This window comes from Chiloscyllium plagiosum, unplaced genomic scaffold (genome assembly GCF_037043375.1).
Source record: "Chiloscyllium plagiosum isolate Xiang-an unplaced genomic scaffold, Cpla_swu_hap1 HiC_scaffold_19, whole genome shotgun sequence".
NCBI lineage: Eukaryota > Metazoa > Chordata > Chondrichthyes > Orectolobiformes > Hemiscylliidae > Chiloscyllium > Chiloscyllium plagiosum.
In genome coordinates, this window is record NW_028270157.1 from 44,707,166 (window position 1) to 44,723,741 (window position 16,576).

At 37.9% G+C, this 16,576-nt stretch overlaps 1 protein-coding gene across 1 annotated transcript in view; it reads left to right on the forward strand.

The window, feature by feature from the left end:
- nrip2 (nuclear receptor interacting protein 2) overlaps positions 1–16,576 on the forward strand; it is a 76,290-nt gene that overhangs the window by 11,748 nt on the left and 47,966 nt on the right. The window contains exon 2 of the mRNA XM_043709403.2: positions 4,677–4,853. Coding sequence (XP_043565338.2) covers positions 4,677–4,853 — 177 coding nt within the window. The remainder of the gene's footprint in view (positions 1–4,676; positions 4,854–16,576) is intronic.

The window sequence follows — 16,576 nt, forward strand, 5'->3', positions numbered from 1 at the left end:
GGCTAAAAAACACATTCCATTCTGGTTACATACAGATAAGAAGATTCACACGGGGAGGTGTGTAATAAGATTCACACGGGACTAAGCAACACCTCCATTCCGGTTAGATTCACACATGTATTGGGACATAATTTTTAACCGTTTCACCACATTCCACTGCTTGGCCCAATACATGTGTTACATTATGATTCACACATGTATTGGGACATAATTTTACACCACACCATATAATGTAATACTAACGCTATATGCAGAGAAGTTTCGCGAAATCAAGTTGAGACAACCTGCAATTCCTGTTGTGGTGAAGTTGTTAACTATTCCCACTGGTGGAATAGGAAATCCCATGTCAAACTGAAATTCTGACTGATATCTCTAACCTAGTTAAACACATGCACACTTATCACATGATCATGCCAACCAATTGTACTGGAGTTAGACCATGCTGGAGTGCAAAAATACAGGCAAGCCACCATTTGACATCAAGATTTCCCTGTGAAAGGACATTTCAACCCTATAAGTATGACTCTTAGGGTTATAGTTAGAAAGTTAGAAGTGCTGTTGATTGAAAACAAAATGAAGTTGACACAGCAAGTGGCTAACCATGGCACAAAGCGAAAAGTGAATGTCACCGAGGAGAGATGGATGACTGAAACAATTTAAGGCATAGCATGACATTGTTGTCCACATGGTAAACTCAGAGGATGTGGCAGTTCAGCACAAAATAGTCTCACTCATATCCAGAAAGAGATTTCTCACTGAAGCATGCAATCCTGGAGAACATGGTTGAGTGCAATGATGACATGGTGGACTGTGTCATATCCATCTGAAGACAGCATGCTAAGTCAAAAAATATTCTGAACTACCTTTCAAAATATTTCAAAGTCTTTTGCTGTACAAGCCACTGTGAAGTGTGAACAAATAGAAAAATAGTCATTTTTTACATATTTATGCATCACAATTTTTGTATAAATGTACTTTTTTACACAATTGGGTTCCTTGAGGCCCTCCTGGATTGTCTTGTAGCTTTACCTCACACAACTTTGTGCATAGGTTCCCTGAAATTTGACTTATTCTGATTTTACTGTTGACTTCAGTCTTTGCAACATGGCTTAACATCTAAGAAGATACTTGATTGATTTCTTATACACAACTTGTAAGTATATAATCCTGGAACAAAACGTCAGTGCTTTTGTGAAATTGGGATTTCTGAAATCATTTCTGCAGAAGGTATCTTGTGTACAGTGCTTCTATTTAATGCTGCATACAGTAAAACAGTTCACTATTAATCCAAAGTGATCATTCTGTACATCAGTTATGTTCTTAGTTATTTTTGACATAGGATGTTGATTGCATGGAAGGAAACAATTTTACATTGTCACATGAAACACCTTCACATCAGGTACAGCATAAGCCGGATATAGAGTAAAGCTTTTCATTGTCTACATTATTCTGAAAGCCTGAATCTACTGTCAGTATGTACAAAGTTTTTAATGTTTGTTGTGAATGTGTAAGAATGGACTATAATATCAGGAGTGGGCGAGATATTTGCTGAAGTACATTTCTTTCTTACATCCCTTTAAAAAATCTTGTATGAAGAATTTTTAAGTTGTGGGCGAATGCACTCCATTTTTTGCCGAAGTGCCATTAATTGGGGATTAGACACTTGCCAGGTATTTATTACCATGTGACTACATTCTTTATTTGCAGCTTTCATCTTGTCCAAATGAACAGATGTTGCTGAAGTTACAATTTATGGATATGCTGCTGCAAATTTTCTTTCAAAACTCAAAACCTTTTATAACTTTTAAGTCTGCATTTAGTGCTTGCAGGACTTGAGTTATCAGGACCGAGTAACAAAAGCATGAGATCTAATGCACAGAGCACCATCAAGTTAAAGTCATAGAGTCATTGAGATGTACAGCATGGAAACAGACCCTTTGGTCCAACCTGTCCATGCCGACCTGATATCCTAACCCAATCTAGTCTCACTTGCCAGCACCCGGCCTATATCCATCCAAACCCTTCCTATTCATATACCCATCCAAATGCCTCTTAAATGTTGCAATTGTACCAGCCTCCACCACCTCCTCTCGCAGCTCATTCCATACACATACCACCCTCTGTGAAAAAGTTGCCCCGAGGTCTCTTTTATATCTTTCCCCTCTCACCCCAAACCTATGCCCTCTAGTTCTGGACTCCCCGATCCCAGGGAAAAGACTTTGCCTATTTACCCTATCCATGCACCTCATAAGTTTGTAAACCTCTATAACGTCACCCCTCAGCCTCCGACGCTCCAGGGAAAACAGCCCCAGCCTGTTCAACTTTCCCTATAGCTCAAATCCTCCAACCCTGGCAACATCCTTGTAAATCTTTTCTGAGCCCTTTCAAGTTTCACAACATCTTTCCGATAGGAAGGAGACCAGAATTGTACGCAAAATTCCAACAGCGGCCTAACCAATGTCCTGTACAGCCGCAACATGACCTCCCAACTCCTGTACTCAATACTCAGACCAATAAAGGAAAGCATAACAATCGCCTTCTTCATGATCCTATCTACCTGTGACTCCACGTTCATGGAGCTATGAACCTGCACTCCAAGGCCTCTTTGTTCAGCAACACTCCCTAGGACCTTACCATTAAGTGTATAAGTCCTGCTAAGATTTGCTTTCCCAAAATGCAGCACCTGACATTTATCTGAATTAAGCTCCATCTGCCACTTCTCAGCCCATTGGCCCATCTGGTCAAGATCCTGTTGTAATCTGAGGTAACCCTCTTTGCTGTCCTCTACACCTCTAATTTTGGTGTCAAACTTACTAATTGTACCTCTTATGCTCGCATCCAAATCATACCAATGACAAAAAGTAGAGGACCCAGCACCGATCCTTGTGGCACTCCACTGGTCACAGCCTCCAGTCTGAAAAACAACCCTCCACCACAACCCTCTGTCTTCTACCTTTGAACCAGTTCTTTTGTTCCAGTACACAGTGAGTTTGTTATATTAGACCCAGTTTTCTGGTCAGGTGGGAGTACAGATGTGTTTAAAGTGGCTGACATTGGAAAAGGAGGAAGTACAAAGTGATGCTGTCATCCTCAGGAAAACCTTCACATCATGTTACATATGTACATACCATCTACAAAGGAATAGGGCTTTCAGTTTTACCATCTAAGGTTTCTTCAGGCTAGGATTGAGGCCATCTGCAGTGTTAGCCTATTTGCTTTCTATTGATGTATCAAATAATTACTGATGAATTATTCACAATGGCAAACGGCTTCAAATTCTCCACTGACAGAAACAAAACAAAAGGAAACAACTCTATCATATTTACTGGCTTTTCCTGAGAATAGAGGACAATAACTTGAACCAATTTTGTTATTTAGACTCAGTTGCATAATGATACTAAAGTCTGGATTTCGATTTATTTTCAGAGGATGTGCATTTTTTGCTTATTCCTAATTGCCCTTGAACTGAGTGGTTTGTTAGGCTGTTGCAACTTCAGCTAGTTCAGTGTCGACAACATTGCTGTGGGTCTGGAGCCACGTATATGCCAGACTAGTTAAGGATGGTAAATTTCTGTAATGGTTCAAAAATAAACCAGAAGGATTATATTTACAACAACTGATGACAGTTTTATGGTCACCATCATATGAGTTTTATTTTCCAAATTTCTTGATTAAATTTAAACTCAACCAACTGCCAAGGTGGGATTTGAATCCATGTCTCCAGAACACTGGCTGAATTCTCTGGATTTTTAGTCTAGTAAACAATACCATGACACCTCTGCCTCCCCCAGTCTTAACACCAAGGGACATAACGTGTGCCAAACTTAACTGCAGAGAAACAAAGGATGGAAGTATGGCTGGCCTCAAGCTTTTAAAGTTCATCCACCTACTTCACTAGCAAGAGTATGAAGCACAATCCACATTCACCACAGTTCATTTCCCAATCACGCAGATTTTGAACAAAAATAAAATACAGTGGTTACCGGAAAACTAAACTAAAATAAATAGTAGAAACATACAACAGGTCAGGCATCATCTCTGGAGGAACAAAAAGCAAATGGGAGTTAACCTTTCAGATCTCTGACCTTTCATAAGAACTGAGAAAAGTTTACTTCTTACAGGTCTGTTGACAGGGTCAAGCGTGGAACAATAGACTCTTTCTTTTCTCTCCAATAGACACTGCATGAACTTCTCATTCCAGCATTTCAGTTTTCCTACTAGGATCTTGAAGATGTGTTGGACATATCTGCAGCAGCTGGGAGCAACTTTGCCAAGCAATTCCCCTTCCCTTATCTGGCCTTCCAGGATCACTATGATCTACTGCTTGCTTGAGAATGTATCATAGTTACTACGGCATAGCACAGTAAGGACATAAAGACAGGCCCAAAGAGGAATTGGTAGCAGTATCAGCATTAAAAACAAACAAAATAGAAATTGGCATATGCTTAATATTTCTGTATACTGTTTAACTGGACAACATCCCTGTTCACAGGAGCATTTGACATTATTTTTATGCTAAAGACATGAAGAAAAGTAGCATAATATTTAGCCTCCATGTCCATTTTGACTAAAACCAATGATGATCCTGACTTTGAGGCAGTTCAGTACTGCAGTGGTGGAGAGAACTTAATAGTGTGCAAACATTGTTTTGTTTTTGTTTTCTGTTTGTCCAACAGCAACCTCACAACATTGTTCAAAGACGGTTACTCGAGAGCAACATCACCAAATTACATGGGGACCGGAGGGACGTAGAGTCTGTGAGTCAGTCACCACTTGCTGAGGAGACAAAGTCCAGTACACACAAGGATACTGCACGTTCAAATCAAAGGAACACACTCAGCGTTTTCTGCAAGGTATGTACATTACAAATCTAATGGAGTAATCTTTTCCATCCTGTAATCCTGCAATCTTTATCATTACAGAAACTCCTGCATATTGGTTACACCACTGCAAAGAATACAGAATGATAATGGAGGGTGACTAGAAAATGCCTAATACCCCTGATCACTTTGTTCAACATAAAGCAAGACATTTAAACAGCCCGTTGCTCTTATTTTATTGGGGTCTCAGATAGTATAACTAGAAGAGCAAATGCTGCAGAAATGAATGCTAAGAGCAAAATCAAATGTCAGCAACAGGGAATCCATACTTTGCATCAAAATTTGATGGCATCTCTGGTCTCTGGGAAATCCAAAGCAAGAAAAATTCTTGATTGACAGTGGGAATCCTGCTGCTGGGGCTCCCTGCTCCCCTTTTTAAAAAAAATTATGCACTTATAAGACACAGGTATCACTGGCTAAGCCAGCATTTATTTCCCAGGGACAGTTAAAGGTTGACCACATTAACTCACCCTGCGGAATGCATGCAGTGATGTACTGGGTCTGAAGTGATTAACCTTCGACAATCTCAACTATCTTTCTTTATTTAAGTATGAGTCCAAACAGTGGATAGCTTTCCCCTGATTCTTACTGACTCCAGTTTTGCCAAGACTCCTTTATGCATTCCCAGTCAAATGCTGCCCCACTATAAGGGAATGTCACTTTCAGCTCACCTCTGGAGTTCAGCTTTTGTGTCTGCATTTGGACCAAAGCAGTAATTAGGCCAGGAGTTCAGTGCCTTGTGGCCGAGCAAGTACAGGTGATCATAATGTTAAAAACACATTCCATCACTTTGCTGTTCCACAGCTGTAGACTATAGTGCAGTATTTGGCTGATTGGATTTAAACTGTTCTTTGTGGACAAGACAGATGTGGATAATTTCCCACTCAGGCTGTGAGTGGCTTGGAGGGTAACTTAACTGGTGGTGTTCCTGTGTATCTGCTGCCCTTGACCTTCTAAATGGTAATGCTGCTGTCTAAGGAGCCTCAGTCAAATTCTGCAGTGCATTTTGTAAATGCTGCACACTGCCTATACTGATCATCAGTGGTAGAGGAACTGGGCATTTGTTGATGTAGTGTCAAACAAGTGGGTCGCATGTTCCTAGATGGAATCAAGCTTCTTGATTTTTACTGAAGCTATACTCATCCAGGCAAATCGAGAGAGCATAAGAACATAAGAAATATGAGCAGGAGTTGGCCATTTAGTCCCTTAAACCTGCCCTGCTAATACACAAGATCATCAATGGTCTTCTAGCTTCGACAACATTCTGTACTCTCTGGGAGGAGAAATTCCTTCACATCTTTGTTGTAATTGTGTGTTCCTTTATTCTACAACCATGTCTCCTATTCCCCCCCAATGGAAACATTTTCTCACCATCTACCCATCAAGCCTCCTCAGAATCTCGTATCTTTCAATAAGATTATCCCAAATGCATGTCAACTCTAATGAATAAAGGCTTAATCTGTTTAACTGTTCTTTGTAAGTCAATCATATCATCCCAGTAATCGACTGAGTGAATCTTTGAATTGCCTCCAATGCCAGTGCATCTAGTATTCCAGGTGCCAATATACTGCCACAGTAGTAATAAGACTTCATTGGTTTTAAACTCCAAACCCTTAGCAATAAGAGTGAAAATTCCATTCGCTTTCTTAATTACTTGCTGTATCTACATGCTGTCTTGTTGTGCTTCATCAATGAGAACACCCAGACCCCACTGGGCTGCACATTTTTGGAGTCTCTCTCCAGTTAAATAAAAGTCTGCCTTTGATTCTTCCTACCTCCCCATACACTTTCCTTAACTGAACTCCAGATGCCAGTTTTTGCCCATTCACTCAATCTAACTATATCCCCCTGCAGGTTCCTTATGTCCTCATTTATCTTTGAATTATCTGTGTATCAAGATGGTACCGAACACACTGTATTAGTTACATGTACAAACTAAATGTACATGTGTTTGTGAATGTGGATGAAGATTGGAGAATATTTTCATTTCTGTGTTCACACTTTGAAATGATGCACATTTGAAAATGGTATTTTATTCCTCCAAATGTGAATGTTTTATGAAGATGTTTCCATTATTAACATGTTTTCGAAGATGCATGTTTAAAGGTTGTTGAATTAGTTCATTTGAAAAACTGTTGCGGCATGGCATTTTTAAAAGGTCACTAAAATTACATTGTGAATTTTTAAAAAATGTACTTAATGGATCTCACACTTCTTAAGTTGATGGCTTGGAGTAGTTTACGGCTTGTCGCATGATGGTCAGGATTTGTAGCTGCTTGATATTGTTTACAATTCAAATAGTGTGTGACCTGTTCATGAAACTCACCCAACACAATCTCTTCCACTTGTTTTGAAATATTTCCTGGGAACCCAGCATGTGAGCTGAAAATTGATGCAGCTACAATCCTAAAAAGCTTTCAATCCAACTCCTCTTGACATCTAATGAATGAAGTGCTTCTAGAAATATCCCAGTCACCACCATATGTGTCTGGTGTCAACCTTGCTTTGAAGCTGCTTTGTATTCATATTTGAGGACTTAAGTTTGAAGGATTGTGGAAAAATAGGTGTATTTCAAATTACATGCAAATATCTGGATTAGGTTTCAAATATTCATCAAAAAGCCCTTGGAAACTGGAACTTTTTTTAAAAAGCAAGGAGTCTTGGAAACCATGTGAGTTGTGATAAATGCAGGTCTTGTTTAGTTAAACTCACCAAGAAGAAAACACCTGATTTGTTTTACTCCTAGGCTTTATGGTTGTCCTGTTTAAACAATGTTTGCAGGCTTATGTTTCCTGTTCCTGAAGCAACCTTGTGGTGAATTCCGTGTGAACCCTCATTATTCTTCTAGAAAACAGTGACTGAGAGAGTTTCTCAATATTGCAGTTCCTGAACATGCAGTGTCTACCAAAATCCCAGAGGACAATAACACATGATTTGACCACCAGATTGACAGACTTCTTTGCCTTCAATATTAACCAGCCTTTGCCAGAAAGAGTTTTACTTTTGAAAGTGAAGCTCTGCAAAGAGAAACACTTTCTCCTTTTACCTGAAGTATGTGTATATGTTTATGTCTGTGCATGAGTGCTTGTGTCTTTTTGGTTATTTAAAGAGGGTAAACATTTATACTTTCACATTAAAAATTGTGCATTAATGAATTCTGCATCTTCAGTCAGGTTTTATTTTATATTAAATTGATAATTTCATGTTTCCAAAAGAAACTTTGTTGATGAAATATTTCATTCCATATTAATATAGAGAAATAAAATGTTGAACTTATCAGGACTTGGGTTAAATATTTCAAAATTTGTGTTATGACCCACAGAGAAGTTGGATGAAAAGACAAAAGGAGTTTTCCTCCCATCTCAGTTGTTTCAGATTTCATAAGTGGTCTTGTTTTATTTTTACAAATTAGAATTAGCTTTAGATTTTACTGTCACGTATACTCAAGTACAGGGATACAAGAGTACAGAGAAAAGTTTACAAAGTCATCATTCCCAGCACCATCTTGGATACGAACATAATTAGGGACAAAGTCTTATTTGTGTCCTTGTACAGTTAATCTCTATAGAGAAAGATTCTTTATTATTTATTTAACTGGTGTGTGCCTGTGTGTGTGCAAGTGTACGTTAGTATATTTGAAAATGTTTATATACTTACTGACATATTCTGAACTGTGCATTAATACATTTGCATATTTTTAAATAATTTGTTGTTTTATAGTAAATCAATAGTCATTTATTAAAGAAACCTGACCGACAGATTAGCATTCTGCAAGGGAAAGATAAGTGTACATAATTGGTCATATCTGTAACTGGGTAAAACATTTAAGTGCATGTTCTGACGAGTAGACGAGTGGAACTAGAGAAACTCCTCCAACTGTGGTCGTAACAACTTCTCTTGTTAAGTGTTTACTTTCGATGATGGCTTCAACTCAGTCAATGTGCACTTGGTACACAACGACAGAAATGTATTTCTTTAGATGTTAATAAGACTTCTAGATTTTTGCTGCAATCTAAATTTTCCAACCTCTTCAAACCTGCTAGAATCCAGAAGATGTAACTGTAAATGGATGAGAGACACCCTTCTTTAAACTACTAATCATGCTTATCAAAAGCCTAACCAATGATGCCTGAACATCTCCATTTGATTACTAATCGTGTGATTGGTCAATGTTGAGAATGAGTTTCAAGTGCTTTAGATAGATCTGGATGCAATCTTCAGCCAGAGTCTCCAAGATGTTTGTGTTGTGCTGCACACTGCATTCACTATGGATTAGCAAGAGAAATAAAGTCAGAACAACATGCAATGACTAACTCATCCCATCATTCTCTCGCCCGCCCATGCCCACCACCACTATCCCAAAACTGTGCCACTAATGCAAAGTAGCACTACAAACAAACAGCATAGCCTTTTAATTCATTACTTTAAAAAATGACCTGCCTCTCAGAAACCAAGAATGGGCAGGACTGGAAAATAACTCAAACTAATCATTTTTTTGCAATTCTACTAAAGAGTGGAAACTTCAAAACCCAACAGTTTCACATACATCCTGGCACATAATTGTGTGGAACTACAAAGCTTTACTCTTTCTTATCCTACCAAGTATACATGGTGCACAGGTAGAGACAGACTGCTAAGAATCTGATGACTGGGATCTCTTGGTCAATAACTCCTGTGTTTTGGAGTCCATGAGGTTACCGCTGTAGCCTGTTCCATTTGTGCCAATGCAGGGGGACACTAGGTCATATGATAGCACATCAGTCATTAACTGGCGGGGGAATTAGGTTGGTTAGGTGGGGGGGGCCGGGGGGGGGGGAAACTGTGCACAATTTAGCAATCTTCTCTTTCATTGGCCAACTGTACTTCACTCTTACCACACTGCTGGAGAGCCCTTACGTGCCAATCTGTGCAGCACTCTAAGGGCAAGAAAAGGGCATCTACCATGTTAATTAAGGCAGCAGACAAGTTGACTACATATTGTATATGATCACTGTCTAAGTGTGCATGGATTCATTTAACTGCTGCATTTGATGTTTCACAAAGTTAGCCACTTACCTCTGCAAGAAAATATTGTTGCAATGCCTCATTACATCATCATACTCATTCTTGAGATGGATTGCTTAATTGTTATCATTGTGTTTGAAAAGCCTGTCAGTACGTCACAGATTCTCTGCTTCTCCTTCATAATACGTTTCTCTATACATTGAATGTCTTTGAACTATACCATCTGGGTTCAGCTGAGCAGCCCTAGCAGAGACCTTCATCCACTCACTCAATATTCACAGTTTTCCCTGATCTTATGGTAAGCAAGAGTCCTTCCTTGGTGTATTTTCAGAACAGATCAGCATTTCTGAGAATTTATCATTCAGGGAAGTCCATGGACTCCTGCTACATGCATGAAGGGTGTGGCAAAGTATAATACAATGAATTAGTGCTTGCAAGGTAAGTGTGTTGTAACTTAGTTTTTTGTAAAAGATAATGTCTTATTTCCTGTTGAAATCAGGTCAAGATGACTGATTGTTCCATGGCTGATACCTTGTGTTGATATTTACTTGTGTCACTGGACAGCTGGGAAGCTCCAATTTTCAATGACCAAGGACATTGAACTGCTCCTGATCTCCAGCTCTTCTTTCTCTCATTGGGAATCTGTGAAGGACCAGCTCTGGTTCTTTCGTAAATGTTCTGTGCTCTGCTGCATTGCGGAAAGAGTGTGTATGAGATTTGTTAAGCCTATGGATACAGTGTAGTTGGTGAAGATGACTATTAGGGTGAATAGCAATAGTGGACAGATAGATTAGAATGTAACAAAGTACACAAAGGGAGAAGGATGGGTATACTTGCAAAGTGAGCAATTGAGTGATATGAATAAATAGGAATCGTAAGACAAAATGAGTGAATGGTAGTGAATCATACCCCACAGAACGTACAGGAATGTGCAACTGTACTCACCTTTCCTGACCTGATTAGGCTTCCTGCAATGAACCCATGAACATGCCTATGGGTCACCTACAGACATGCTTTTTTTCTGGCAGAAGCAGATTTCATTCCCCCATTGCGAGGGAATTACGTTTCTCTCTAGCTCTACCTAATCCCAGCAGTACATTAACAGAGATATCACTGGAATGGAGCACAACCTAAGACTGTTTTGAATCTGTTGTCAAATTTGCTTCTAATTCTGAACTCCTCCAAATTCCATCTTTGGATAGGTCCTTTAGATACTGGTGTTGAAATCACATCATGCAGGCTCTCATCGTGCCCTTTGCTCTTTGCAGTCACTGCAAAACCTCACACTAAAATTGCACTGAACTGGCTGTGTTAAAGTACCACTGACATACACACTAAACTTTCTTTTGGGTTTCCCGTGTGATATAAGACCCACTAATGTAAATAAGCCTTTGGCTTGACGTTGAAGCCAATTACTTGAGAAACAGCAACAACATTACCAAGGGTAGAGAGGCAGAAAGACACTAAGAATAAGAGAATGGTAATTCCTGGAGTAATAGAATGATATGGCACAATAGGGAGCTAGTCATCATGCTTGTACTGGCCCTCTAGTCATGCTATCCACATAGCATCAATCCTCTTCTTCCATATGGTCCTTTGAGTATTTTAAGTGTTTATCTAATTTCAGTTTGAAAATTATTATCAATTCTGTTTCTGCAACCCATTCAAACACCACTCATTGAGACAGTACAATTCAGATGGCTACAACACAGTGTATTAAAATCAAATCCTTGCCACACATGTAATTCCTTTGTCAATCACCTTAGATGTGTGTTATCTGATAAATAAACTTGCTGATAAATAACCCTGCTAATTAAATAACCCTGCTGAAAAATAACCCTGCTGATAAATAACCCTAATAAATAACCCTGCTGATAAATAACCCTGCTGATCAATAACCCTGCTGATAAATAACCCTGATAAATAATCCTGCTGATAAATAACTCCGATAAATAACCTTGCTGATAAATAACCCTGATAAATCACTCTGCTGATAAATAACCCTGATAAATAAGCCTGCTGATAAATAACCCTGATAAATAACCCTGCTGATAAATAACCCTGCTGATAAATAACTCTGATAAATAACCCTGCTGATAAATAACCCTGCTGATAAATAACCCTGATAAATAATCCTGCTGATAAAAAATCCTGCTAATAAATAACCTTGCTGATAAATAACGCTGCTGATAAATAACCCTGATAAAAAACCCCGCTGATAAATAACCCTGCTGATACATAACCCTGATAAATAACCCTGCTGATAAATCACCCTGCTGATAAATAACCCTGCTGATAAATAACCCTGCTGATAAATAACCCTGATAAATAATCCTGCTGATAAATAATCCTGCTGATAAATAACCCTGCTGATACATAACCCTGATAAATAACCCTGCTGATAAATAACCCTGCTGATAAATAACCCTGCTGATAAATAACCCTGATAAATAACCCTGATAAATAATCCTGCTGATAAATAATCCTGCTGATAAATAACCCTGCTGATAAATAATCCTGATAAATAATCCTGCTGATAAATAACCCTGCTGATAAATAACCCTGCTGATAAATAACCCTGCTGATAAATAACCCAGCTGATAAATAACCCTGATAAATAACCCTGCTGATAAATAACCCTGCTGATAAATAACCCTGCTGATAAATAACCCTGATAAATAACCCTGATAAAAAACCCTGCTGATAAATAACCCAGCAGATAAATAACCCTGATAAAAAACCCTGCTGATAAATAACCCTGCTGATAAATAACCCTGATAAATAATCCTGCTGATAAATAACCCTGCTGATAAATAACCCTGATAAATAAGCCTGCTGATAAATAACCCTGCTCATAAATAACCCTGATAAATAACCCTGATAAAAAACCCTGCTGATAAATAACACTGCTGATAAATAACCCTGATAAATAACCCTGCTGATAAATAACCCAGCTGATAAATAACCCTGATAAATAACCCTGCTGATAAATAAGCCTGCTGATAAATAACCCTGATAAAAAACCCTGCTGATAAATAACCCAGCTGATAAATAACCCTGCTGATAAATAAGCCTGCTGATAAATAACCCTGATAAATAATCCTGCTGATAAATAACCCTGCTGATAAATAACCCTGATAAATAATCCTGCTGATAAATAACCCTGCTCATAAATAACCCTGATAAATAACCCTGATAAAAAACCCTGCTGATAAATAACCCTGCTGATAAATAACCCTGATAAATAACCCTGCTGATAAATAACCCAGCTGATAAATAACCCTGATAAATAACCCTGCTGATAAATAAGCCTGCTGATAAATAACCCTGCTGATAAATAACCCTGATAAATAACCCTGATAAAAAAACCTGCTGATAAATAACCCTGCTGATAAATAACCCAGCAGATAAATAACCCTGATAAATAACCCTGATAAAAAACCCTGCTGATAAATAACCCTGCTGATAAATAACCCTGATAAATAATCCTGCTGATAAATAACCCTGCTGATAAATAACCCTGATAAATAAGCCTGCTGATAAATAACCCATCTGATAAATAACCCTGATAAATAATCCTGCTGATAAATAATCCTGCTGATAAATAACCCTGATAAATAATCCTGCTGATAAATAACCCTGCTGATAAATAACCCTGATAAATAAGCCTGCTGATAAATAACCCATCTGATAAATAACCCTGATAAATAACCCTGCTGATAAATAACCCTGCTGATAAATAACCCTGCTGATAAATAATCCTGATAAAAAACCCTGCTGATAAAAAACCCTGCTGATAAATAACCCTGCTGATAAATAACCCTGCTGATAAATAACCCTGATAAATAATCCTGCTGATAAAAAACCCTGCTGATACATAACCCTGATAAATAACCCTGATAAATAACCCTGCTGATAAATAACCCAGCTGATAAATAACCCTGATAAATAACCCTGCTGATAAATAACCCTGCTGATAAATAACGCTGCTGATAAATAACCCTGATAAAAAACCCCGCTGATAAATAACCCTGCTGATACATAACCCTGATAAATAACCCTGCTGATAAATCACCCTGCTGATAAATAATCCTGCTGATAAATAACCCTGCTGATAAATAACCCTGATAAATAATCCTGCTGATAAATAACCCTGCTGATAAATAACCTGCTGATAAATAATCCTGCTGATAAATAACCCTGCTGATAAATAACCCTGCTGATAAATAACCCTGATGAATAATCTTGCTGATAAATAACCCTGCTGATAAAAAACCCTGCTGATAAATAACACTGATAAATAACCCTGCTGATAAATAACCCTGCTGATAAATAATCCTGCTGATAAATAACCCTGCTGATAAATAACCCTGATAAATAATCCTGCTGATAAATAACCCTGCTGATAAATAACCCTGATGAATAATCTTGCTGATAAATAACCCTGCTGATAAATAACCCTGCTGATAAATAACCCTGATAAATAATCCTGCTGATAAAAAACCCTGCTGACAGATAACCCTGATGAATAATCTTGCTGATAAATAACCCTGCTGATAAATAACCCTGCTGATAAATAACCCTGATAAATAACCCTGCTGATACATAACCCTGATAAATAACCCTGCTGATAAATCACCCTGCTGATAAATAATCCTGCTGATAAATAACCCTGCTGATAAATAACCCTGATAAATAATCCTGCTGATAAATAACCCTGCTGATAAATAACCTGCTGATAAATAATCCTGCTGATAAATAACCCTGCTGATAAATAACCCTGCTGATAAATAACCCTGATGAATAATCTTGCTGATAAATAACCCTGCTGATAAATAACCCTGCTGATAAATAACCCTGATGAATAATCTTGCTGATAAATAACCCTGCTGATAAAAAACCCTGCTGATAAATAACACTGATAAATAACCCTGCTGATAAATAACCCTGCTGATAAATAACCCTGCTGATAAATAACCCAGCTGATAAATAACCCTGATAAATAACCCTGCTGATAAATAAGCCTGCTGATAAATAACCCTGATAAAAAACCCTGCTGATAAATAACCCAGCTGATAAATAACCCTGATAAATAACCCTGCTGATAAATAAGCCTGCTGATAAATAACCCTGATAAATAATCCTGCTGATAAATAACCCTGCTGATAAATAACCCTGATAAATAATCCTGCTGATAAATAACCCTGCTCATAAATAACCCTGATAAATAACCCTGATAAAAAACCCTGCTGATAAATAACCCTGCTGATAAATAACCCTGATAAATAACCCTGCTGATAAATAACCCAGCTGATAAATAACCCTGATAAATAACCCTGCTGATAAATAAGCCTGCTGATAAATAACCCTGCTGATAAATAACCCTGATAAATAACCCTGATAAAAAACCCTGCTGATAAATAACCCTGCTGATAAATAACCCAGCAGATAAATAACCCTGATAAATAACCCTGATAAAAAACCCTGCTGATAAATAACCCTGCTGATAAATAACCCTGATAAATAATCCTGCTGATAAATAACCCTGCTGATAAATAACCCTGATAAATAAGCCTGCTGATAAATAACCCATCTGATAAATAACCCTGATAAATAATCCTGCTGATAAATAATCCTGCTGATAAATAACCCTGCTGATAAATAACCCTGATAAATAAGCCTGCTGATAAATAACCCATCTGATAAATAACCCTGATAAATAACCCTGCTGATAAATAACCCTGCTGATAAATAACCCTGCTGATAAATAATCCTGATAAAAAACCCTGCTGATAAAAAACCCTGCTGATAAATAACCCTGCTGATAAATAACCCTGCTGATAAATAACCCTGATAAATAATCCTGCTGATAAAAAACCCTGCTGATACATAACCCTGATAAATAACCCTGATAAATAACCCTGCTGATAAATAACCCAGCTGATAAATAACCCTGATAAATAACCCTGCTGATAAATAACCCTGCTGATAAATAACGCTGCTGATAAATAACCCTGATAAAAAACCCCGCTGATAAATAACCCTGCTGATACATAACCCTGATAAATAACCCTGCTGATAAATCACCCTGCTGATAAATAATCCTGCTGATAAATAACCCTGCTGATAAATAACCCTGATAAATAATCCTGCTGATAAATAACCCTGCTGATAAATAACCTGCTGATAAATAATCCTGCTGATAAATAACCCTGCTGATAAATAACCCTGCTGATAAATAACCCTGATGAATAATCTTGCTGATAAATAACCCTGCTGATAAAAAACCCTGCTGATAAATAACACTGATAAATAACCCTGCTGATAAATAACCCTGCTGATAAATAATCCTGCTGATAAATAACCCTGCTGATAAATAACCCTGATAAATAATCCTGCTGATAAATAACCCTGCTGATAAATAACCCTGATGAATAATCTTGCTGATAAATAACCCTGCTGATAAATAACCCTGCTGATAAATAACCCTGATAAATAATCCTGCTGATAAAAAACCCTGCTGACAGATAACCCTGATGAATAATCTTGCTGATAAATAACCCTGCTGATAAATAACCCTGCTGATAAATAACCCTGATAAATAACCCTGCTGATACATAACCCTGATAAATAACCCTGCTGATAAATCACCCTGCTGATAAATAATCCTGCTGATAAATAACCCTGCTGAT